Below are 25,856 nucleotides of genomic sequence, written 5' to 3'. Positions count from 1 at the left end.
ACCAGGAGACAAAATGGAGAGAGGTCTTCAGGATTACTTTGAATAGGGCGAGTTGTCAGCTAGCGTCGACCATGTCGCCTGCTGTCAGGAGACGACGAAGAAATGTAATGATGATAATGCAGACAGGAAACAGCTGATCAGTCATGTGAGCTGAATGTTGTGAGTTTATTCTGCAAATCTGTTTCCATCAAACATTTTGAACATTAACTCTGATTCAAGCTCACAAACTGTTTTGTGAATTAGAGGAAGTTTTTTTTTTCCATAACATTTCTAATGCGATAGGATGTTGTTAGCTTAGCTTAGCATAAAGACTGGAAGCAGGGGGAAACAGCTAGCCTCTCCCGGTCGAAAGTATTTCTTCAAAGACGACCACCGACACCACAATACTTATTTTATTCTATAAAGAAGTGTGTAAATGTGTGTCGTGGTCACGGTGAGGTTGCCAGGTTTGTTGTTCTCTGCGCCTTCACGTCTCTGAATAAAACAAGTCAGATCGAAGCTGAATTGAATCCACTTCCTCTTTTACGCTGTGTTTAGGAAACACCTGCTTCACACACCCAGAGGAGGTCACCGAGGGAGACGTGAGGCTCAAAAAACTGCTGAAATGTCCCTAAAAAATCTCCCCGACCCACAAAAAACACCTGAAGTGAAGCTCAGACGCACAACAACACACAAAAACACAAACACACGAGTTTTGATGGTGTGCAAGTGTGATGAAGGGCGATGGAGAGGGGGAGGGGGGGTCGAGCTCAGTCTTGTGTGACTGTGACAGACTGATGCACTTGAAAATATCATATCAGTCCGGGCGGTATGTAAAGCAGATGGGGTTCCTGTGTGTGTTGTGGATTTAATTTCACAAGCGACTGAAGAAAGCAACCGTAAAGACCTAAACCCATGGGCCTGGTGAGTACGATGGACGCTTTCGCATCATTTCATCTTTTATTTCAATGTTTATCTTCACTTTTGTCGCTGATGGACGCACAGAAAAAATAGTTTTTACTTTTAGAAGTCCAGATGTTTAGTATCCACCTTAAATGAGCGTTTTCAGTGTAACCATCTGAACATAAACCATCAATCAAAACAACTTTCAGGGTTGCCGACGTGAGGAATCGGACTCTTGCCTCGTCTTTTTAGCTCTTAAATTAATCAGAGAGACACTGAACACTTCAGGAAAGAAGATGTGAAGTATTGCTACCAAATTCCATTAATTAACTTGTTGATTTTAATGCTTGGAAACTAGAATTAACTGCTACAAAACAATTAAAAGTAACAGTGACTTCTTAAGTCTTTGAAATGACACCTTCTGTCTGAAGTGCACCAACATTGTGGCAATTTTTCTTCAAAAACTTGTCTGACATACACAGATTTTCATAAAACGTGGTCCAAGTCTTTGGTGTCTCATAAAATAAATTAGATTTCACTAAAAACAGACATTAACAGCTTTTACGCCCTCTACTTCATCTCAAATTTTGTTTTCATTTCAGATATAATATCTAGGAATTCTGCATCAAAATGTCTAAAAAACAACTCGACCTCTTTTATATGTTTTGTTGTGTTGTATTCTTACATTATCACAAATATTACCAACAATAACATCAACGTGTTTACTCAAGGTAATGGTGCGTTTCATGTGGTTGCTTGTCGCTACAACCTCTGGGGAAGAGAAATCAACGAACAAAGAAATGATAACTGATAAGAAACAACATGACTGACTACACATAAAAATAAAAGATAAACGGTAAAGAACCAAAATGTTTAACTCAAGTGTGTGAAGCTCGGGTTGACTCTGACTAAACTCAGCACTCAGCAGAGACTCTGGTTCTCTCTTCCTTCCTCCTCTCCTCTCTGTAACGTTACGTTCGCCTCTGGATCACTGCTGCAGTCAGGTTGATAAACAGGACTGAAGATAAATCCACTTTTTAATCCCAGAAATTAAAAAGTGTAATCTGAGCTCTCCTCCCGTTGGATCAGAGCAGAATCTGATGTGAGTCCAGCTGTTTGTTCCTCCAGAAGGAAGCTCAGCATTGCTTTTGTTTTGTTAGAGAGCCCCCACGTGGCAGAAGTTACATATTTTAGGTTTAAAGCCTAAAAAAACGTTCATGCAAGCCAGTGAAGAGCTGCTGCATTCTGGGTGAGTTGGAGACTTTTGGTTGATTCCTGTCAGGAGGGAGTCGTGAATGAGTTTTTCCAGGTCGGAGTCGTGACGGTATCTCTTTGTATACTATTCGAGACTGGTGATGGTAAAGCAACTTGGCGCGTCTCAGATTGACAAGTGGAAATATGAATTTTTTAAAATGAGAGATTCTTTGTTCCGGTAAAAAAAAAAAAGGCTTCCTGTTATTAATTTAATGACTGTAAACATTCAGCAACAACTATTTAAATGAAAACATGTTGCCAAGTTTCCTCAGGGTCTCCTGGATGTTCAGCACAGATTTCAACCCAATCCAGTGAAAAAGTGATCGTTGAGGTTCAGAAGAAGCACAGAGAATCAATAAAGTGCAGAAATTTAGCTCAGAAGACCAAACTTCAAACATTCATAACGTCTTTGTGGGATCTTCTTCATCTCATGAACTTAAATAAAAGTAAAAAAGAAAATCCCTGACATGACCCGGGAGGCCCCTCGGTGTCCTGCCACAGGTCTTCTTTTTAATTGTTAGTTTTGTGTTTCCAGTTTTTGCAGCAATAAAAAAGAAATTAAAGCAGATATCAACTTTAAAAATAATAGAAATACAAGTGAATGTTTTATAGCTGACGTGATGTTTATACAAATGCTTCTCATGTTGTGGCTTCCTGCTCAGATGACTTCAGGTTTTTCTTGTGGTTAAATTTAAAACACCACCTTCAACTGCACATGGAGGCTGTCGAGCTCACTTCCTGCCTCGTGACTTGATGATCTCTTGGTGTCTCTGCAGAAAAATTCCCACCCCAAGTTGTTCCCGGGGGACATCGTGGAGTATCCCAGGAACAAATACTTCTCTCATTTCGCCATCTACTACGGAGAGAGGGACGGCGTTCCCTACGTTGCTCACCTGACCTGCCGAGGTCAGTGTTTTATCTTTAGTCGTGTTTTCTGTTATTTACATATTTAATTATAATGTCTCCGGTCAGGAGATGGAGACGAGGTTAACATCAGTTTTCATGTTTATTTACATTTTCATCAGAGATAATGTGAGAAAGATTAAAAAGATGATTAAAAAGAGGAAATTGTATTTATTCTGCATTTTATCAACAGATTTTATGTGTTTATGTTTTTATTTCTATCATGAAATATTCTTACTACATTATTTTACGCATTTTAAAGAAAATAAATAACACAAACAACTTGATCGTTTGTGTTATTTGGCTTTTGAGGATTTTACAAATCCAAGACTTTTCCAGCAGCCTCCATTATCAAACTGAATTTTTGTTTGTTTGTCAGATTCAGACACCAAGCTGCCGCTGTATGGTCGAGCTCTGAGGTCAGAGGTCAAACTGGATCCACTGGAGATGCTCGGGAAAAAGTACAAGGTAACTCAGAGAAATATGATCAAATCAGGAATTATTGTCGCGATAAACAATGATGACAAAGTGATGACGTGTCGCAGGTCAGCAACATGTTTGACGAGGCGCTCCCAGCCAGAGACTTCCACAACGTGGTGAAGCCGTCGATCGACGACATGATGGGCCGCGAGGTGACGTTCGACATCCTGTTTCATAACAGCGAGCACCAGGCGACGCTCTTCAGATACGGAGTCAAGAAATCTGAACAGGTCAGTCGACAGACGATGTTTCATTGATATCAACTCATTTTCAGTATCACAGTAATCCAGTGATAGTAGTCTGTACATCCATGAGTACACAGCAAACAGGAAGTGCTAACAGCTAATTTAACCTGTTAACCTTAAGCTGAGTTTTTGAGGGGTTTTTTTGGTTGTTTTCCCGTTTTAAATCAAGTCTCCAGCTACTTCAGTTGTTTAGCAGAATGCTGCAACTCTGTTTTACTGTGAAGCTCCAGAAATGTTTTGCGGGCTACGAAAACACTTTTCACATTTTTGATTGGTTTGAGGGTCGGCCAGCAAAGAACAGTCAGAAATAAACATTACGACATAAAACATGAGCAACAGCAAATCAAACGAGAACTTTTTAAACAATTTTGATTCACAGGAGTCCCACCTGGATCTATCCTCGGTCCACTTCTCTTCAGTTTACATATAAATGACAAGAATTCTCACATATTTAATAATGTAATGACAACAATCTGTGTGTTACAGATAGAGAGGATTTATGCGCACATCATGCCGGCCTGGAAGAAGCTGTTTGATGAGAAAAAACTGTGAAAACTGCTTAATGTTCAGTTCTCATCTCAGGCACTGGAGGGCGACGTCGTTCCTCCTGGTCCACTCTCGTTATATCACAAAATAATGTTTGCATAAAAATGTTGTATTTTATGTTTGGACTAACAGATTTGACACGAACACATTTTATATTATATTATTGTTTGTTAATGTCAAATTTCATGTACTGCAAAAAATTTAATACAAGTTTGCAGGTTGTGAGCACTTTTGCTAATAATTTAAATCAGGGGGATTTAAACAATAACGTCGACTAACGACTATTCAATAATTCAGTAATTTTACCAAAAAAAGGTCATAATTTAGGGATTATATTTTATATTGTTCTTTTTGCATGTTTACTGCGTCTTTTATCAAAATGTTTTTAGTTAAAAAATAAAAGCTACCAGCTAAACCAGTTTCATTTATTCCAGTTTTCATGTTTAATTTTAAAACATTTTTGTTTATCATTTTATCATCTCGCTGTTTGGCTTTTGTGATCGTTTCATTATTTGTTTGGTTGCTTTAACTTAAATAAACCAGCAGTTCATTGTCAGAGATCTTTGTCAAATCTTCACTTTATAAATAAAGTTATTTGAAACGTACAGTGAGTGAGTCTTTGGTCTGACGACATAAAAATAATCAAGTCTTTGTTTCAGTTCACAAGATGAACTTTTTAATTCTGCTCAACTTCACCAGGACGTTTCATCAGTTATCCCTCCTTACTTCCTTTCCTTCCTTCCTTCATTCAATCCTTCCTTCATCTGTCGTGTCTCGATTTCTTATTCTTTGTTTGTTCAAAAAGGTTTTTCAGAGTTTTAAAAGTCACCAATAAAAATGAAATAACCTCCAGGAGTCCTCCAAAGCTGAGTGCAGTAATGTTTGATTGTCAACGATTAAAACATGAGATCTCACAGACATCTGAGATCTCTTTTGTTTATGTATCAAATTTTGCTGACTGCCCACCCATGCCAAGACAACCTCGACACCGGGGACACACTTTGAAGTCCCTTTGCAGCTGGTATCTTGGACTTCCCCTGCACGTCTTATCTGCAGTGCTGCCACTTTGCAGCCTCGCCTCCACTGTGCTGCGGCTGTGAGACTGTTTTTCTAACTCTAAGTCTCCTCCATGATATGTTCTACTGCCCTACTGACTGCATCTCTTTTAAAAATAATAATACAAGTGTGGTATATTTGGTCACATGATTTCACTCTTACATTTGTGGTTATATTTCACTCCAAGTTAACACAATTCAGTAGTTTAATCATCAGTTCAAGCAACAGGTGCATGTTCAACTTCAACTAGTGCAGAGCAGTACATGTTTTAATCGTTCATTTATGATTCATTCACATTTTGATTAGATTTTTTAATATCTCAGTACCTGTTACCAGTTGTCATTAACCACTAACTACTTACTTGATTGGTTATATGGTTACACTACACATCCTTCCTCCTTCCCTCGCTCCCTCACAGTTTGGGGGACACACTAACTCCTTCCTTCCTTCCTTCCTTCCTTCCTTCCTTCCTTCCTTCCTTCCTTCCTTCCTTCCTTCCTTCATTCATTCCTCTCCTTCCTTCCTTCTCTCCTTCCTTCCTTCCTTCCTTCCTTCATTCCTCTCCTTCCTTCCTTCTCTCCTCCCTTCCTTCCTTCCTTCCTTCCTTCCTTCCTTCCTTCCTTCCTTCCTTCCTTCCTTCCTTCCCTCCCTCCCCTCCTTCCTTCCTTCCTTCCTTCCTTCCTTCATTCATTCCTCTCCTTCCTTCCTTCTCTCCTTCCTTCCTTCCTTCCTTCCTTCCTTCCTTCCTTCCTTCCTTCCTTCCTTCATTCCTCTCCTTCCTTCCTTCTCTCCTCCCTTCCTTCCTTCCTTCCTTCCTTCCTTCCTTCCTTCCTTCCTTCCTTCCTTCCTTCCTTCCTTCCCTCCCTCCCCTCCTTCCTCCCTTCCTTCCTTCCTTCCTTCCTTCCTTCCTTCCTTCCTTCCTTCCTTCCTTCCTTCCTTCCTTCCCTCCCTCCCTCCCCTCCTTCCTTCCTTCCTTCCTTCCTTCCTCACAGTTTGGGGGACACACTAACTCCTCCCTCCTTCTTGTGAGTGTCTTTCAGCCATGATATCAGGATCTTGTTTGTCTCCTCTGGTCTGTCCATCTGAGTCCAGTGTCCACACTCCTCAATGTGTCCTCTGCTCAGTTTCGGGATCTGCGATCAATAAACAGTCACATCAGATTCGTTTCCAATCACCTGTATTGATCAGTCGATCACGCTGCTGCTGGCTTTCTCACCATGTCCTCCATTCCTTTGGAGAAGGCTGGCAGCAGCACCTGGTCTTTACCTGCCGTCACCATCAGTGCAGGCATCAGCAGCTAACACACACACACACACACACACACACACACACACACACACACAATGGAAACCCTGTTTTAATGAATTCCAGGTTTTTCCAGGATGTGAAGTTTTTTCTATAACTTTTGTTTCTGTTTCTTCTCTCATGAGGTTTTCTGTAACAAACCTTTGCAGTGGGACGAGAACACATCCACCTCCAGTTCACATCCCCGTTACGGTACCAGTTCAACGGCCCCCTGTGACATGAAACATGAGACGATGACTGACCTACTGGAGGGTTATCAATATATCAATAATCGTAACGGTGCGGAGGCCATATGATATGTTGGCATATAAATACTCTGTCCCAACCCCACTGTCTAATACAGGAAGAGGATTAAGACCACTATAAAAGAAGTTTGGACTCTCAGAATAAAATGTGCTGCTTCGGCTCTGATGCAGCATGTAATCTGTAAAGTAACTAATAAATGTAGTGGAGTAAAAGTATACAGTAGGAGGAAATGGAAATACTCAAGTACAAGTAACTCAAAATGGTGCTGAAGTTCAGTACGTGAGTAAATATACTCACCTGAAGCCTCGCTCTTTGTACTGGCTGACGTAGTACTGCAGGTCGGCCTCCGTCAGCATGGAGCTGCGAGGAATCTCATCCGGCAGACCCACAAACAGACCACCTGTAACACAGACAGACCTCCTGTAACACAAACAGGCCTCCTGTAACACAGACAGACCGCCTGTAACACAAACAGACCACCTGTAACACAAACAGACCTCCTGTAACACAGTCAGACCACCTGTAACACAAACAGGCCTCCTGTAACACAAACAGACCACCTGTAACACAGACAGACCTCCTGTAACACAGTCAGACCACCTGTAACACAAACAGACCTCCTGTAACACAAACAGACCACCTGTAACACAAACAGACCTCCTGTAACACAAACAGACCGCCTGTAACACAGTCAGACCACCTGTAACACAAACAGACCGCCTGTAACACAAACAGACCCCCTGTAACACAAACAGACCTCCTGTAACACAGACAGACCTCCTGTAACACAAACAGACCACATGTAACACAAACAGACCTCCTGTAACACAAACAGACCACATGTAACACAAACAGACCTCCTGTAACACAAACAGACCACCTGTAACACAGACAGACCTCCTGTAACACAAACAGACCACATGTAACACAAACAGACCTCCTGTAACACAGACCTCCTGTAACACAGACAGACCACATGTAACACAGACAGACCTCCTGTAACACAGACAGACCACCTGTAACACAAACAGACCTCCTGTAACACAGACCTCCTGTAACACAGACAGACCACCTGTAACACAGACAGACCTCCTGTAACACAAACAGACCTCCTGTAACACAGACAGACCACCTGTAACACAAACAGACCTCCTGTAACACAGACCTCCTGTAACACAGACCTCCTGTAACACAGACAGACCACCTGTAACACAAACAGACCTCCTGTAACACAGACCTCCTGTAACACAGACAGACCACCTGTAACACAGACAGACCTCCTGTAACACAAACAGACCACCTGTAACACAGACAGACCTCCTGTAACACAGACAGACCTCCTGTAACACAGACAGACCTCCTGTAACACAGTCAGACCTCCTGTAACACAAACAGACCACCTGTAACACAGACAGACCTCCTGTAACACAGACAGACCTCCTGTAACACAGACAGACCTCCTGTAACACAGTCAGACCTCCTGTAACACAGTCAGACCACCTGTAACACAAACAGACCTCCTGTAACACAGACAGACCTCCTGTAACACAGACAGACCACATGTAACACAGACAGACCTCCTGTAACACAGACAGACCTCCTGTAACACAAACAGACCTCCTGTAACACAAACAGACCACCTGTAACACAGACAGACCTCCTGTAACACAGACAGACCTCCTGTAACACAGACAGACCTCCTGTAACACAGTCAGACCTCCTGTAACACAGTCAGACCACCTGTAACACAAACAGACCTCCTGTAACACAGACAGACCTCCTGTAACACAGACAGACCACATGTAACACAGACAGACCTCCTGTAACACAGACAGACCTCCTGTAACACAAACAGACCTCCTGTAACACAGACAGACCACCTGTAACACAGACAGACCTCCTGTAACACAAACAGACCTCCTGTAACACAAACAGACCTCCTGTAACACAGACAGACCACCTGTAACACAAACAGACCTCCTGTAACACAGACAGACCACATGTAACACAGACAGACCTCCTGTAACACAGACAGACCTCCTGTAACACAAACAGACCTCCTGTAACACAGACAGACCACCTGTAACACAGACAGACCTCCTGTAACACAAACAGACCTCCTGTAACACAGACAGACCTCCTGTAACACAGACCTCCTGTAACACAAACAGACCTCCTGTAACACAAACAGACCTCCTGTAACACAAACAGACCACCTGTAACACAAACAGACCACCTGTAACACAAACAGACCTCCTGTAACACAAACAGACCTCCTGTAACACAGACAGACCTCCTGTAACACAGACAGACCTCCTGTAACACAGTCAGGACTGTAACTGTTACCTCGAGCACAGACCCCTGCGGTGCTGATTGCAGGACGCTTCACCTGAGAGAAGAAACACAAACATGATCATTATCATTATGTCATGAAGGTGATTCTCCTGCCTGTACAGGTGTGTTACAGTGTGTGTGTGTGTGTGTGTGTGTGTGTGTGTGTGTGTGTGTCCTCACTGCTTCAGCACTGTTGAAAAAGAAAATCTTGAACGTCCTCTCCAGGTCCTTCTCCAGCTCGGCCTCGGCCACGCCCTGCAGCAGCACACACACAGGAGCAGTGTGTGTTGTGATGGTTATTGTGATGCACAGAGAAACAAATAAATCTGTCTGTGCTGTCGACAGGACGTGTTGTTAGTGAGCTGTAATGGTGTGTGTCTGTGTATCCTGAACTTCAGTGTTTCAGTGATCAAAAGATCTGTTACTGTTAATTAATTAATTAATTTTTACTTTTGCTTTTTATCGTCGTTCATTCAGAAGAGTTTTAGGGCAGCTGATTTTTATTTAAATACAATAAAGAGTCTTTGAATCTGTGAGATAAGTCAGAACTCAGTGGCTCTAATCTTCTTCTATACTTTAAAACACAATGTTAACATTTTCCTGACGTCTTAGTTTGAATACATTTCTCTGTCTCTGTAAACACGTTGAATTGTCTTGTGTCTGGATTTCTCTAAATAAACTCGCCTTTTTACTTTCTTTTATTTGTGACGAAGCAGATACTCCTCTTCATTTAATGTGGGACTGTTGTTTTATTTCTCCTTCTACAGTCTCAGAGCGGCTCTGTGGACCTGGATTATCTCCTTCTTTCACAGGCACACTGAGGTTTGCAGGTATTTTGCTGCGAGAGGTTCCCATTGGACTGACTGGACTTTTCTGTGTTGTATCACCTTGTGTTAGCATGTTAGCATGTTAGCATGCTGCAGGCAGACTTACAGGTGTCTGGAAGTAGACCTGGTAGTCAAATAAGGGATTATCCTTCAGTTTCTTTTCAGGAGGAACAGACGGGTCGGCGGGGAACAGAGGAGTGTTCAGAGACGCCACCGCCCTTCATAACAAAACACAAACACACATTGTAGTACAGTTTGAAGTATCTAAGGCGTCGCTGAGTCTGTGTGTGTTCACCTGACTCTCTCGGGGTAAAACTGAGCCATGGTCCAAACCAGAACGCCGCCCCAGTCGTGACCGATGAGGGTGACCTGAGGGATGGACTGGACAAGAGAATGAGACAACCTCCTGTATCTGCTCATGTAACTTCATTAAAGAGTGTGTGGCTGAGGGAAGTGTGTGTAGCTCACCATTCTGTCCATAAATGTGATTAAATCCTGGAAATAAAGAGAAAACTGTTTATTTTTTTCAAGGAGATGGAGCAGAATCGTCCTGAACAGCCGATGTGTGTTTAATAAAATGTACCTCACAAAGCTGCTCCTGAGAATATTCCTCCACATCTGTCAGACACGAGTTAAAGACAAGTAAACATACTGAGTATCCAGCAGAGGGCGACACAGACCTGCGTACATACTAACTTCAGACATCCTTTCACAATAAAACAATCTCACACTGCACATTCATTCATTCATTCATTCATTCAGTCAACAGTGCTGTGTTCGTGTGTCATCGTGTCTCAATGTGTGAGAGCATGTTGTGTGAACAGCTCCGAATAATATCTGAACAAATAGATTTAAGATGTGAGACCGTCAGGAGATCTGTAGCTGAGTGATGTTCACATTTTATGAACCAATAAAAAAGATTTGCACGAATGATTTCTGATGTGTGAGTTAGAAATGCACCTTTTCAATAAGTTGAATATTTTTAATATATTTTTCATTTTTTTGATTCTGTTAAGTTTTTGTGAATTTGATCTCAACGTGTTAATGTATTTGCTTTTATTTTACATCAGTGTTTCCTGAAGAAACGACCTTGTTGCACTTGACTTGTGAAGTTGTGAAGTAATTTGTAATCTCTGCTGTATATTAATAATTATATTGATAACTTGATAACTGTTAACCAGCTGTTTTGTGTAATATTTGACAGTTTAATATAAGTTTGGCAATGTTTTAATGTAACCTGTTGGGCACCGTGTTGCATATCACCACATATCATGTAACTAAAAAAAGATAATAGATTTAAAAAAATCAAAATGATGAGATAAAAAGTTGAAAGATTGTTATTTTTAGTTTATGGTGATACAATAACTACGCTAACACTTTGGTCTCCATGTTGACTCCATATTTCCATGATCACCCTGTTGTTGTCTTTGAACGGGACCAGAATGTGGGTCAGTACTGGGACCAGAATGTGGGTCAGTACTGAGCCCACTCTCGCTCATGTCGTTCATCAGGAGGGGGCGTGGCCTGATGAGAGTTCAGGTGTGAGTCTTTTCACCACCTGCAGCAGAGACACGCTCTCCTACAGCAGCACCAACCGTTTGTCTGAGTGAGGAAGTGACTTTTCTGCTCTCGTTTACTTTCTGTTGGCACAGTCTTGATGTTTGAGCTGTTTGACTTGAGTCACGATCGATGTAACGTCCAGATGTTTGCTCCTGGATTAAGGTTTGTGTGCTGATGGTGTGTTTGGTGATAAAACATATTTTTCTGTTTGGGCAAAAAACAGCTGATATAATGTGGCTCCTTCAATCTTTTTTTATCAAAACAGTATAAAGTGTTGAACTTTGACACACACACACACACACACACACACACACACACACACACACACACACACACACACACCTGTGGGCGCTGTGGACTCTCCGTAGCCCTTCATGTCCAGAGCCAACACCCTGAATCCTGCTGCTGCCACAGCTGGAATCTACAAACACATGATTCTTATCAGGTACAAAGTACGATTTCGGGGTACTTATACTTTACTTAAGTGTTTCCATTTTCTGCTTCTTTACACGTCGACTCCACTACATTTATTTCACAGCTTCAGTGCACGCTACATGCTGAGCAGAGCCGAAGCGACACATTTTAAAATCAGATTTAAAAACTGATTTTGATCATCAGAGAAATGTTGAATATCAGGTCGACTGATAGTTTACAATACATATGTATGTACAAATATTCACAACTTACTTCTACTTGATACTTAAGTACATTTAATATCAGATACTTTAACTGCAGACTTCTGTACACAGAGTACATGTGTACAAGTCAAATTTCCAATGCAGGACTTTGACTTGTCACAGAGTATTTCTACAGAGTGGTATGAGTATTTTTACTGCAGTAAAGGATCTGAATACTTCCTTCATCTCTGGCTTTTAGTATTAATACATATACATGTAGGCTACTGAATCCCTGTTGAACTAAACAGTTCTACTCTTCTTTGTTGTTTTGATAAATGTTCGCAGACTTGTGCAACAACAGGAAGTGAAGAAGAAGTTTGACATATGAACATACCTGATGAAAAAAAGTCAAAATTATGAAGTCAAATGTCGAAATTATGAGATGAATACGTGAAAATTCAAATGATATCAATTCAAATTGAAGAAAGTATTAAATTAAGTAGAAAATTCTGATAAATTATGACATGAAATGTGAAAATTATGAAATATAAGTCAAAATTTTGTGATAAAAACCTGAAAACTTTACATGAAGGGTGAAAATTTTGAGATGGACAGTTAATTATGAGAAGTTATGAGATGAAAAGTTGAAACAATGTCAAATATTTGAGATTAATTACGACAAAAGTTTGAAATTTTGAGATAAAAACTTGAAAATTACAGATGAAAACTCATTACAAGATAAAAAAGTTTGTTACCTGGTACCTCCAGGAGAACCAGCTCTCAGGGAAGCCGTGACACAGCAGAACTGGTGGACCTGAGCCCATTTCAACATAATGAGTCGTCACACCGGGCTGACACACACACACACACACACACACACACACACACACACACACACAGAAAATATCATTAACGTGACGAGAAAACAAGATGTCATCTGCGTCTTGTTTCCATAAAGTCCTGAAGAGACCACAGGTGGAGAATCCTGCACTGACTGATGCAGGTGACAGATTACCCTGATGGTGACGTATCCATGAGACACTTCATCAGATCTGCAGGAGGGTGGAGGACTCTCTGCTCCAACAGCCTGAAACACACACACACACACACACACACACACACACACACACACACACACACACACATATTAACATGTGTGAGCTTCTGCATCAGAACATCTGGAGTCAGAGGCTCAAGTCCAGTTCATGAAGAAGATCGTCTTGCTCAACAGCTTCATGTCAGTAGAGCAGGATGGCCTTTTGTATGGAAGCCCGTAAAGGTCAAAATTATGATACAAAAATGACAAAATTATAAAAATGAAAAGTCGACATGAGATCAAATCGTTCTGGTCTGAACCTGAACTCCTGTAAAGTTTGCCAGTTTGTTCAGCGCGTCGTCCAGATTGTCCACCAGGATGGCCTTCATCCCCGCGGCCTCTGCTGCCTTCACACCGTCCTCATCTGCATCCAACCACAGAGCCTGAAACGAGACGGACAGGTGTTTCTACCTGTGTTTCCAGCCTGTACAGTGATATGTACGTGACCCTGTCGTCTACCTGCTGTGACGTCACTCCCAGCTGCTGCAGAGCACAGCTGAACATGGACGCCTCGGGGACCCTGTGACCTGAGCGACAGGACTGGAGGACCAGGTCAAAATGGCCGCCCAGCAGAGAGAGAAGGCGGGCTGGACCATCTGCAGCCGGACTGTCATCCAGCCAGTGATTGGCCAGCACGGCCGTCAGTAACCCTGATGGGAGGAGAACTCCAGCTCAGACTTCAGCTGGTGCGTTCAGGCTTTAATCGCCATATATTGTGGGATTATGAGCCATGTCAGGACCTGAGCACTGATGTTTTAAAGATTACTATTCATGATGCATATTTTTCAAATTCAGTCACATTTTTTAGAGGTTAAAAAAGCTCAAATGCATCAAAAGCGCTGAAAATGTATATATTTTATGGGTGTTGTACAAATAGTAAAACGGCTCAATGGCGCCCCCTATGAAAATTCAACGAAGCAGCCCTCATGCTACATTTCACCTAGACGTTTAAAATCCGGCAGGCACAGGTAACATCTCAACACGTAAAAAAAAGTCTCTTGGTGCCGTGAGCTTAACCAAACAGGAAGTCAGCCATTTTGAATTTAGTGGCCAATTTTAGCTCCTATTGCGCCATTGTCCGGCGCGCTGCTTCAACAAACTGCTGATTTAAGCCGATCAACTTCAGACCTCTGAGAGTGAAAGTTGTTCACATCTTAAGTTTTTGTTGAGATGAAACAGGACGTTGCTGTAACTGTTTGATAAGAGTCCCCGCCTGACGACATCTACTTGCCAATTTTAAATTACAGTCAGAGCGCCACCTACTGGCAACAGGTTCAGTTTTCTACTTTAATTTTAAACAGACCACTGCGTCGCAGGCTGGCGGCTGTCTTCAGCACGGCTGGTCGGACGTCCATCATCGCCTCTCTGAGCTCCTCCAGCAGGAGTCCCACGGACCAATCAGGCGGCAGAGTCACGGCCTTGACCTGGGCCTCCTTCACACACTCGGCCTCGAACGCTGGGATCATCTGCACACACACAGTTTCATCATCATCATCATCATCATCGGTTTCATCATCAGTACCAGAAGACAGCAGCCGAGTGAAACAACCGTTTGTAGCTCGCCCACCTGAGAGAGCGTGGTCTCGCCTCGCTCCGCCCGGCTCATGGCGCCGTCCTTCTGGGACGCCACACTGGACAGGAAACCACTGAAAACCACCAAGAGACAAAGAACCAGATTAAAAACGCTCTCACTGTCAAAACAACACAAGAATGTGGCCAAAAGTGTGTGGACACTGAGTATATTACATCACATTCACATTCAGCAGATGCTTTTATCTACTGCAGCTTTCATTCACATCATCAGTGTCGGTTGGTGATGAAGGTCCTGCAGCTGTGCCAAGAGGTCTTTGTATCTCATAATTATTACTTTTATTTCATTATTGTGACGTTTTATATCATATTTTTGACTTTTTATTTCATTATTTTGACTCTTTTTCTCACAATTTTAACTTTTTATCTCATAATTATGATGTTTTAACTCATGATTCTGAATTTTTATCTTATTATTTCGACTTTTATCTCATATGTTTTACTTTATCTAATAATTTTGACGTTTTATCTCATAATTATGAATTTGTATCTTATTATTTCGATGTTTATCTCATATTTTTGACTTTGTTTCTCATAATTTTGACTTTTTTATCATAATCTTGACTTTTTTATCATAATTTTGACTTTTTAATCGATAATTCTGACTTTCTGAAGACTTTCTGAAGACTGCAGGCAGACTGTGTTCAAACAGCGAACTGAACTCTGATCCCTGTAACACAGAAACAATCATCATTCCTCCTTCAACGTGATAATCTTTTGCATTCTTACACTGCGCGTAGTAACGAGGAATATAACAGTGTAGTGCTGAAACTCAGTGTATCTCAGTGTTCATCTGAACTCTTTTGCAAGTCAAATCACGTTTTCACTGCTTCCCAGAAACACTGAACAAAACATGAACCTGACCTACTTAGTTTGATTAAACTCAGATGACCCTCCTGCCTGTACAGATGATTTCACATGTCTTATACAGTTCAATGACACATGCATGAGAGTATTTCAGAGGAATAATGCCTCTCATTTGATCTGGACAGAGAATATTGTTTGACAGAGCGGAGGTGGTGTAACAGTCTCTTACCCCGGCAGGTTATGCAACTCCTCCAACTTGTGGAAAACAGCATGAGGTCTGGAAGAGACGGCAACTCCCCACAAGTTGAACAAGACGGCTTTCTTCTGATCCATCTCCTCTGAGTGTGAGTGAGAGAAGCTGTGATGTTTCTGTCTCTGTGGTCCAACACAGTCCTGTCTCTGTGGTCCAACACAGTCCTGTCTCTGTGCTGCTGCAGACTGTCATGCAGGAAACGTTGACCTGTGCACAGACTGACAGAAGCTCCTCCCACTGTCCCTGCAGGCTCACACTTGACCCAGAGAGACAGAGAGAGAGACAAACTGTGAAAACTGTGGTGCCAGAAGTGAAACCTGAAGAGCAACTTCACATTCAGTGTGACGCTGGGAGAGACCGCTGTTCATCAGTGACACAAAGCCTGAAGTTACAACTTTACTCTTGAAATGTTTTTGACTTTTTAACATAATCATGGCTTTTAATCTCAACATTTCGACTTTTAATCTCATTTTTCTGGCTTTATTTAATAATATTGACTTTTTAGTAATCTTGACTTTTTATCTCGTAAGTATGAACAATGGGACCATAATTTTTTTTATCAATGTGTAGCCCAGTAAATCCCTCATTTATTCAGGGAAGGGCCCTGAGTTCTTTAAATCACTTAACTTATCAACTAATACTGAATAACAAGATAATGTATTTAAATTTCTCCTGTGCTAATGCACTCTTTATATTGTCTTGGGCCTCTTTTAACAAAATAATAATGAATCACCAGACTGAAATCCGTTTTTAAAATAAGTGAACTTCTTATTTACTCTTCAAATTTTCAACAACTTCAGATGTCATGGCAATATTTCCTTTCAATTGCAACACACAATGTAACCAAATTCAAACCACTTAATCCACATGCACATTGAGCTCAGTGGGCCCACACTCATTCACTACACACCTGAGCCGGCACATAATAACATAAAATATAGAAACCAGGTTGCAGGCCTGATGTGAAGCTGTACAACACATTTCGAGTAGAAATATCTTTAGCTGCCCACAGAAGCAGGTAGCACGAGTATCTTGACACGGACTCACTAGTAGAAAGTCTCAGACACCTGCTACACACTAGTTGCACAAACTCTTCAGGTCTTTTTTCTCTGTCGGGATTTGTTATTTTCAAGCTACACAAGCTTAGCTCAGACTGTCACTTCCTGTTGCTGCCCGTCCATCAACCACCTCAACCAATGACTGATCAGAATTACTCTTGTTCACAACACCACTTCCTTTTTTCAACCATGAACTCTTCAAAATAAAACACAATATTTATAACAATGCCTCTGCATCTTTTTTAAATGTAGTTATTACATTGTACCCCTTTAATCATCCATGAAATAGTTTTTTTAACCCTTTTATAATGTACCTTTAAAGCATTTTTAACATTTTTATCCTGATGTAACATTTAACCTTGACTGTGTGTTTTTTTTGTTTTTTGACCTGGTTACAAATGCTAATTTTTTAACCTTTTTAATCTTCTGTCGATGTCTCATGATGTCCATGTGGGAAATATTTAAAATGGGCATTTTCCTTAAAAACTGTTTAACTTGTTTCAGCTCACATAGAAATAAATGGAGTCCGGCTCAGTCTTACAGTCACTGACACCCACAATTAATGTTGGCAAAGTACTTTCCTCAAAACCACCACAGGTAAGTTAAAACTACACCTTTCTTATGTTTTAGCTTTAGGTTCAGTTTTCTATTCTTGCTCGTCACCACCCTGTGCTCATGGTCTGGTTAGGATTAGCGGGAATTGTCCCGAGCTCGTACCAATGCTGACACACGCACTTGAACTCCTGTGCAAGAGGCATCAACAACATTCGTTTTTATGGTGCAAGGAATCGAATCTCCCCCAAATGCAGTGATCAGTTTATCTAAAAGACCTTTTCTCAAAAAAAGAAGGTATCTATAAATGCAGAAGTGACCTTAATCCACTTAATCCAAGGTTCAGGTGAGTCATGAAGGCAGGCAGCAGCTACAATAGATTTAACAACTGGCCCATCTGTTTGCTGTCACGGTGTCACGGTGCACAAACTGCCTCTGTTAAAAGAGGAAACAGAAGAAATACATAAGATGACATTATTGTCATATTGCATCAATCAATGAGCCACATGAGCATGAGACTTCCTATCTGTGCAGCACGTGTGGTTAAGCAGCAACACGGAAACTAAACGAGGCAGGAAGCTTTAGGCCGTCGTTCAGCTGTACGATTGGATTTTAAAAACTTCTACCTCTGAACACTCGGCTGAATCTCTGAGGAATAAGAAACTGCTGTCTGTCTGGATGCAATGTTGACTGGGCCACACAGGTGAGTTTAACAAAGCAGAGTGCCTTTAAACTGTATTAAGAAGAGGAAATGGAGAGGAAACATCCAGGCTACAGGAGTGTTGCACTGGACGCAGATCCAGACGAGGCCCGACCATTTTCAGGACTTCTGTCTGATGTTGTTGTGTATCATGAGGCTCTACCAGGTAGAGACATAGTAATGGTTTTTTTCAAGTTGTGTTTTACCAACCAACAGTTCCCCCTGTAGCCTCTCTGCTTTTGTGCTGAGTCCATACAGTTGAAGCATGCACGTGGTTGTGGCTGGACACATGCCTCTGTAGCCCCTTGTCTCGATCAAGTGCTGCTTTCCAGTTGTTAAAACCAGTTAAGGTAAAAACAACATCCCTCTCATTAACAGTGCTGCCATATTTCCGACAGGGGAAACAGAAGCAGGCGTCTCGCACCACAGAATACTCTAGCCATGGTCGTGTGCGGTACCAAGCAGGATTGAATGATCTCAATGTTGAACCAAATGCACGCTTTGGGTAGCTACCCAGTATTGGCTGAGATGGTGCATTGCCATTTACGTCACTGGGGAGCTGAGCAGGCTGCTTTGGGGCAGCACTTGTTGTGGGGATGGAGGGAGGTGCAGCAGAAGCAGTGCTTGCTGATGATAACGGTGGAGTTATGCTGCTGCTGTCTCTGATGTACTAGCAGCAGCATCATTGCTACAACTACTAGTACACGCAGGAGCAGCTGCAGCACCACACTTTTTAAAAGCTCTGAAAAAGTAAATAAAGTTTAAAAAAAAAAAAGCATTACACAGCATTAACTTTCTCTTTGTGAGCTGCTGGAAGCTGGAGCACAAAATAAGTAAGCTGGCTTTGTAAAAAACACGCTGTGATTGTATGAAATCACAGCAATCACTGTGTGTGTGTGCGTGTGTGTGCGTGTGTGTGTGTGTGCGCTGCGCAGCCTGTGAATACACGCACAGCGGAGGGACAGAGAGATGAGAGGGAAGCTACTGCAGATAATTTTGTCAACTTGTAATATATTAATTTTGTGAGTGTATTAAAATGTACTTTCTCAACTTCTAACATTTTGATTTGAGGGGTCGCTGCCCCCTCTTGCCCCTGCGTAGAGCCGGCCTCGCTCTACCTCATGTTTGACTGAACACTTCACTCTATGAAAAGTCTTTACTTCTGTTTAAAGAGGGTTAAAACTGTGAAATGCCGCCACGCATCGTTTGTCGTGTAAAGTCGGCGTATTTAGTTCATTTGGGCGCCATTTTGTCACTTCCTGTCAGTTTTATTGTGAAAGGCCCAGGTCGGATGTGGCAGTTAGTAACGGCACCTGCCGGAGCTCGCGGTGTGTGTCGGATGGAGACGGTGTGCACAGGTGAGTGTGGCGGTCGTGTCTCTGACAGGATTTATTAACCTCACCTGGATATTTGTGAGTATTTAAAGCGGACTGTTATTGGACGAGTTAGCTGTTAGCAAGTCCGTGTAACTGACGGCGGGTAACGGCGAGGTGACTTTTATCTTTCTGCTTTGTAACAAGCTAATTATGACTTTCAGGACGAATTATGACTTTTATGACAAATTACAAAAATAACATTCATGAAACATTTATCACATCAACCCTTCAGTTTAGTTTCTCCATGGACTGGACACAAATCTGAGCGTTGAGGCGGTTCAGCCCTGATTTAACATCGTTAGCTTCCTTCTTGAAGGCAGCGAGAAGCTAACAGCTTCCTACTTTGTGCTCTTTTCCTTTTGCTCTCTTTACTGCGACATATTTCATATTTTTGATGTGTATTTTTCTATACGTGGAGAGGGTTTTATTAGATTTTAGTGCCTTTATCAGTCAGATTTTGTTCCTTTATTGATTCCTGATCAGATTTAGTGGCGCTAGCTGTAGCCTGAGAGCTATTTGTTGGAAAAAATCTGCTTGTTTTGCGTTAATGTTATTTTAAACAGGATATTTATCCTCAGTAACGTAACGCAAATAAATTCACAATGCACAACTGTCAAAACAACATGCTGTCCTCAATAAAAGGAATTGATACAGTTTAGATTTAGATTATTGAGATTATATATGTTATAACTTTCCTCTTTTTCCTCTTTTTCCAGAACACAATGAAGAAACAGATGCAAACAGTAAAGTAAGTAGCAAAGTTAAAGTTAATTGTTAAACTGTAAAATGTAAAATGTACTGCCTCCATTACATACTGTATGTAAATAATATCTATCAGCTGATATATCTGTCTGAATTTTCTTACCGGCCCAGAGTCTCGCTGAATTGTACCGGCGAGACTACTGGTGAAAAATGTATGTAGCCCCACCAAGTAATCAATCATGCCACCTTTATCTGGGACTCTCTTCTGACTTGATGATATCATGTGACTGTTTTTTGTTCCTTTTTCTTGGTGATCAGGAAAACCTCAAACCAAAGACACTGAATGGAGTCTATCATCAGCAGAGACCTCTGTGTAAGTGTTTCTCTCTGATATACAGTCAGTTTGTGTCTGTGTATGATGTGGTCTCAGCAAATAATCATTTGCTGTCTGTTTTCTTTGTTAATGCAGCATAAATAAAACACAAATAAACACAGCAAAGTAACATAGTGTTTCACACTATGAGAACAATAAAAACAATATCCCTCCACCCCCCCCCACACACAGACAGTACAGTACAAACACAGCAAGCAACTAAAACAGGAACTGAGGAAACACTAACTTGAGTGAAACGCAGGAACAAAGAACAATACAGGAACAAGAGACATTTATTACTTAGTTTAATGCTATAATTAATACAAAATAAATTCAGTAGAGTCAAAACGTCTGAGACCACCAGTCAGTACAACCCCATCCAGCACCCGTCCCAACACCACCCTCTCCACCACAAGCCCAACAATCCAAGCGAGAAGCCAAATCCCCCGAGAAATGAAAAACAACAACAAACTCAAGACACCCCAAAACCCATGCACACACCCCAAAAGACTCAACCTCTTCCCCTACCACCATCTGCAATGGAAAAGACAGCATCACATCTGAAACAACTGCAAAACAGAAGCATCCAGACCAGCGGTCACCGACTCTAATGCCAATTTTCAGGTTCATACTTTTATTTGGGGGTCCTAGTGGAATAAGTTTACATACTTTAATTTTCAAAAAACACATTATTTTTCTCACATGGTGCGTTGCTTCAGCATCCCTGTACACACTGTGTCTTGAACGCTCTGTTTTAGCCACGGAGTGAGACATCTTGACTCTGTTCAGTCTTTGATGAGAGTTGCACATGCGCATTTCTTAACGGGCAGGATGTAGCCAATCAGAGACAGAGTAGGCAGGTCATGCCGAGCAAGGTAGTGTGATCAAAAAGAAAGTCTGCTGACTGACTGGAGTGTATTTATTTTATAGTAAATATATGAAAATATGTATTTATATAACGGCTGTTACATAGTGACGCACATAAGCTACAGAAGTAAAGGCTCAACTCCAAACCAGGTGTTTCAGGCAGAACAGGAGTGATTTCTGTGGGAGACAGTAACTCCCTTTGGCCTGGACTTTGGGCTTTTTCACTTTGCAGACCTTTACATGCACAAAAAAGCTTCATAACACAATAAAGAAAAGGCAAAAACCCAAAAAGCAGAATGTGACCTCTTTAAAATCGACTGTGAAGCTTAATGGTAGCCAGTAGAGATTTTAAAATTGGTTTAATGTGTGCTCTCTTTCTCAGCAGCTCTTAAATCTGCCCATTCATCGTTTTAGTTACGTAAAATATGAAACTATTTATAATGATAATTTGCATACAAAAATAATGTACCACATAATACACAAAAAGGACGTCGCAAAGAAGAACGACACCGATCAACATTCTGACCCGTAGTCAGCACCACAGTATAACATGAATAAACAGTACTCATGGGTGCAAATTAGAGTTGATCACAACCAACACCTACCTATGACAAAACAAACATTGGATATTTTTTATGCCATTTCGACATAAACACGGTCGCAGTCAATGCAGGCTCCCATCCGCTAATAGGACCAATTAGCCTCCTACCTAACTGATCTACTTGCTAACAGCAGGTAGTCACTACAGCCAAAAATAGCTACAGTATAATAAGCAACTGTTAGCAGTTATGCTGTCCCCAATAGTTTTGGTGATACCCTCAAATTTTTTCCATTTCTAACAAATTACATCCAGAGAATTCCAAGAATTCTCAAAGAAGGATCGAAGTGAGATTTCAGGAATTTTGGATGGTTATCCTCTGGACTCCACTAGAGTTGAAAATAAGGTCAGTCAGAATTTTAACAGTTTGGTTTGATTGGTTCAGAAACAGATCTGTGCTAAAGATCATCCTGGAGTTGTTCAAGTAGTTCTGTACTGAAGAGCTGAATAGTTGAGAGAGATAGACACTGCTGCTGAAAGACAGTCAGTAAGATGAATATGTAGGATGTTTGGGTGGAGTAATACTATTCTAATGATGTTTAGACAGTCCTGCAAAAACATTACTGTTACTCTGAGAGATTTTAGACATTTAATGCAATAGTTAATACATCACAGGCAACATAATTGTTGTAATTAACACTTTCTTCAATGTGTTTTTCGTTCTCCAGATCATTGAAGTTGGATCTGTGTGCGCAGAATAGACAGACATCAGGACACATGGCTTGTACAACACAGTCTGCCTTAGAGTACGTCAAGAGTGCCAGAGTCCACCTTGTGAGAGAATTAAAGAGTCTCTCAGTGATTGTGGAGAACTTGTATCAGCAGAGAGTTTTCAGTGATGAAGAGGTCAGTGAAATTCAGGCAGAGAGAACTGACTTTGATAAAACCAGGAAAATACTGGACTCAGTCATAAGAAAAGGAGAAGCAGCCTGCTACGAGTTCCTCAAGATTATTGACATGACGAGGAAGAGGACCTTAGGGAGGCCGTCGCTCCACCCTGAGAAAAATAGTGCAGCTTCTTCTGAGACCAAGAAGTTTGACCTTCTCCTCTGGATCAGCTGCTTTTCTTTCAAGGAAGACACACAAATGGATTCAAACTACCTGCAAGGTATTGAGAAGCAGAATTCTGATGTATAGTAGTGTGTCACATTTTCATTGTTTATCTTTCATAGTTTAATAATGCACTTTAATGTATACATGTGCAAATATTTATTACTTGTGTAATGTCATAGCAGTTAATTCATGGTGCATTTATTGACTCACTGTTTTTTTTATTTTAGGTTCAAGGCCGTGCCACCAATATCAGAAAAAGTTGAAGTCAAAAGCACAAAAAATATCAAACGAGTTTTGGAAATCCAACAAAAATCTGTTTGGAGGAAACAAGCCTGATCTGTCGTACACTTCACTTGTTTTAGACACAGAAGGAAGTGATTCTCCATCTAAAATAAAGAAATTCAAGAGCAAGAAAAGCAGGAAGAGTCGCCCTAAAAAGATGAAGACATACATCCCTGAGGCCAGATCAGAAACTTCCCCCAGTGACCTGCTGAAAACAGATGAAAACATACTCCTGGTCGGTAAACCTGGAATCGGAAAGACAGCGCTTAGTCATGAACTGTTGAAACTCTTGGCAGAAAGAGACTCCAAGGACCTAGATTACATGTTTTACTTTGACATGAGAGAAACATCACACATCATGAAGGCCATGAGCTTGGAGGATCTTCTTTTCAATGTGTTCAGTGAACCACATAAATTCAAAGAAGAGGTCTTAGAGGATATGAAGGAGAACTCTGACAAAGTTACAATCATTTTTGATGGTGTCACAGACCTCTCTTCTTCAGTGGTTCAGAGAATTGTAGAGAAGGACCTACTACCTGATGCCAAGGTCATCGTCACCTGCAGACCAGATGATGAGGACCTTTTTTCGGATGACTTTCTCAGAGTGGAAGTGAAAGGCTTTAGTGAGCAGAGCGTCAAAACATACTTATCTCAGTTGCTAGGTGAAGAACAGGAAAAGGTGTTGAGCAACGTGGAGTTGTTAACTCTTTGCCATGTCCCAATGTATGCACTGATGGTGGCTGCCTGCTTTTCATTTCAGACACCAGAAGACTCTCCACAGCCAAACAGTATAACTGAAATCTACATCAATATCGTTCGTTTCTGTCTTCAGATAAACAGCAACAAAACAACAAATAATCTAGACTTCTCTATCAAGAGCAAGAGTGAGGAAATACTGTCTTTGGCTGAGGCGGCTTTTCATGCAACTGAAGGAAAAACTGTGAACTTGACAGAGTTTCAATGTGAAGACAGCTGTGTCCTTTCCTTCCTGAAACCACTGGTTCTCAAAGTCGGCCCCACTAAGACAGTAACCACATATGCATTTCTTCACTACACAATGCAGGAGTTTTTTGCAGCACTGTGGCTCCTGAAGAATCCAGATAAGATCAAGGATGTTTTTCAGCAGTGCCTCACTGAGGAGATGAAACACATGAAACATCTGATCCCTTTCATGTGTCGGTTGTTGACTGAGAAGAGCCCCAGTTTGATGAAGTGTCTGATTCCAGATCTGGAGCTCAAGAAAACATCTCAGTGGTTCTTTGAGGAAATAATGAGCACATTTTGTCCTTGTCTGTGTAAGAAGGATGAGGCTGATACTGAGGACAGTGGGCTTGATGTGGACATGCTGTTTTTCTGCCAGTGCTTGTATGAGTCCCAGTGTCCTGAAGCATGCGTCTTCTTTTTGGACAAACTGGACTTCCATCTTGATCTCAGTGAAGAGAGTCTCAGTCCTTACTCCTGCTGTGCTGTGGCCTACGTGGTCACTCAGTCGAAGGAGAGAAAAGTATCCCTGAACCTCGAGGACGTCGTGGTGTCACAGCAAGGAATGAGACGACTATCTGGATGCCTTCAACATGTCCAATGGTATGTATGAGCACTTGTCAAATTACTTCTGAGGTGACAACATACACCCATCAGCCAAAACATTAATGCCACTGACAGGTGAAGTGATTAACATTGATCATGTTGTTACAATGCAATGCTCTGCTGGGAAAACCTTGGGTCCAGGCTTTGCTTTGGTTGGCACTTCACACACACTGCCCATCCAACACTGTTGCAGGCCGAGTACACCTCCCCATTGCAACTGCACTCCCAAGTGGCATTGGCTGGGCAGCAGAGCAATGTGCCCTCCTACACTGCAAAATCTGCTTTGAATGGCCCAAAGACCCTCAGGCCTCTACCTGGTCTCCAAATTTCCTAGGTCCAAGGTTTTCCTGAATGAACATTGCATTGTAACAAGATGATCAATGTTATTCACTTCACCTGTCAGTGACTTTAATGTTTTTGTTAAAAATCTGTTGTTTGTTATGGGCGAGTCCAGATGAGACACTGGAGCTATAGGACCTGTCTGCTTCCTTCAAATCAGATGTGTGGGAAGGCTTCAGAGAACGAGTGATGGATCAGATAATGGTGGTGTGTCGGTGCATTTCCACGGTTCTTTGCAAGTGGAAGCACGTCAACATGTTAAATTAGATGCCATCACACAAATCTGTCGCCAGAAAGAGGCACATACAGTCCAACACTGTAACCCTGCTGTTTCTAAACAGCCTCAAGATGTGAAAGCAGACAGGACC

The 25,856-nt window shown here is 41.6% G+C and overlaps 2 protein-coding genes across 2 annotated transcripts; one reads left to right on the top strand and one right to left on the bottom strand.

Annotated features, from left to right (window-relative positions):
* Positions 1 to 54: 54 nt before the first annotated feature.
* On the top strand, positions 55 to 4,913 carry plaat1l (phospholipase A and acyltransferase 1-like). The gene is made up of 5 exons (XM_073462645.1): positions 55 to 903; positions 2,913 to 3,042; positions 3,419 to 3,507; positions 3,585 to 3,749; positions 4,251 to 4,913. The coding sequence occupies exons 1-5, from the start codon at positions 895 to 897 to the stop codon at positions 4,314 to 4,316; spliced, it is 459 nt and encodes a 152-aa protein (XP_073318746.1). The 5' UTR covers positions 55 to 894; the 3' UTR covers positions 4,317 to 4,913.
* Positions 4,914 to 6,298: 1,385 nt separating this feature from the next.
* ephx2 (epoxide hydrolase 2, cytoplasmic) lies at positions 6,299 to 16,197 on the bottom strand. Its single transcript, XM_073462644.1, has 24 exons — positions 15,978 to 16,197; positions 14,919 to 14,997; positions 14,655 to 14,817; positions 13,811 to 14,001; positions 13,612 to 13,734; positions 13,271 to 13,342; positions 13,011 to 13,106; positions 11,981 to 12,059; positions 10,662 to 10,696; positions 10,547 to 10,573; positions 10,374 to 10,459; positions 10,185 to 10,296; positions 9,432 to 9,506; positions 9,264 to 9,306; positions 8,935 to 9,153; positions 8,775 to 8,894; positions 8,418 to 8,694; positions 8,115 to 8,377; positions 7,795 to 8,082; positions 7,475 to 7,574; positions 7,215 to 7,334; positions 6,813 to 6,882; positions 6,583 to 6,663; positions 6,299 to 6,499 (listed from the first exon to the last, which is right to left on the bottom strand). Exons 1-24 carry the CDS (start codon positions 16,079 to 16,081, stop codon positions 6,353 to 6,355), a joined length of 2,970 nt encoding a protein of 989 aa, XP_073318745.1. The 5' UTR covers positions 16,082 to 16,197; the 3' UTR covers positions 6,299 to 6,352.
* Between the last annotated feature and the right edge of the window lie 9,659 nt (positions 16,198 to 25,856).

This window comes from Pagrus major, chromosome 24 (genome assembly GCF_040436345.1).
Source record: "Pagrus major chromosome 24, Pma_NU_1.0".
NCBI lineage: Eukaryota > Metazoa > Chordata > Actinopteri > Spariformes > Sparidae > Pagrus > Pagrus major.
This window is presented reverse-complemented; position numbering and strand designations above follow the sequence as displayed.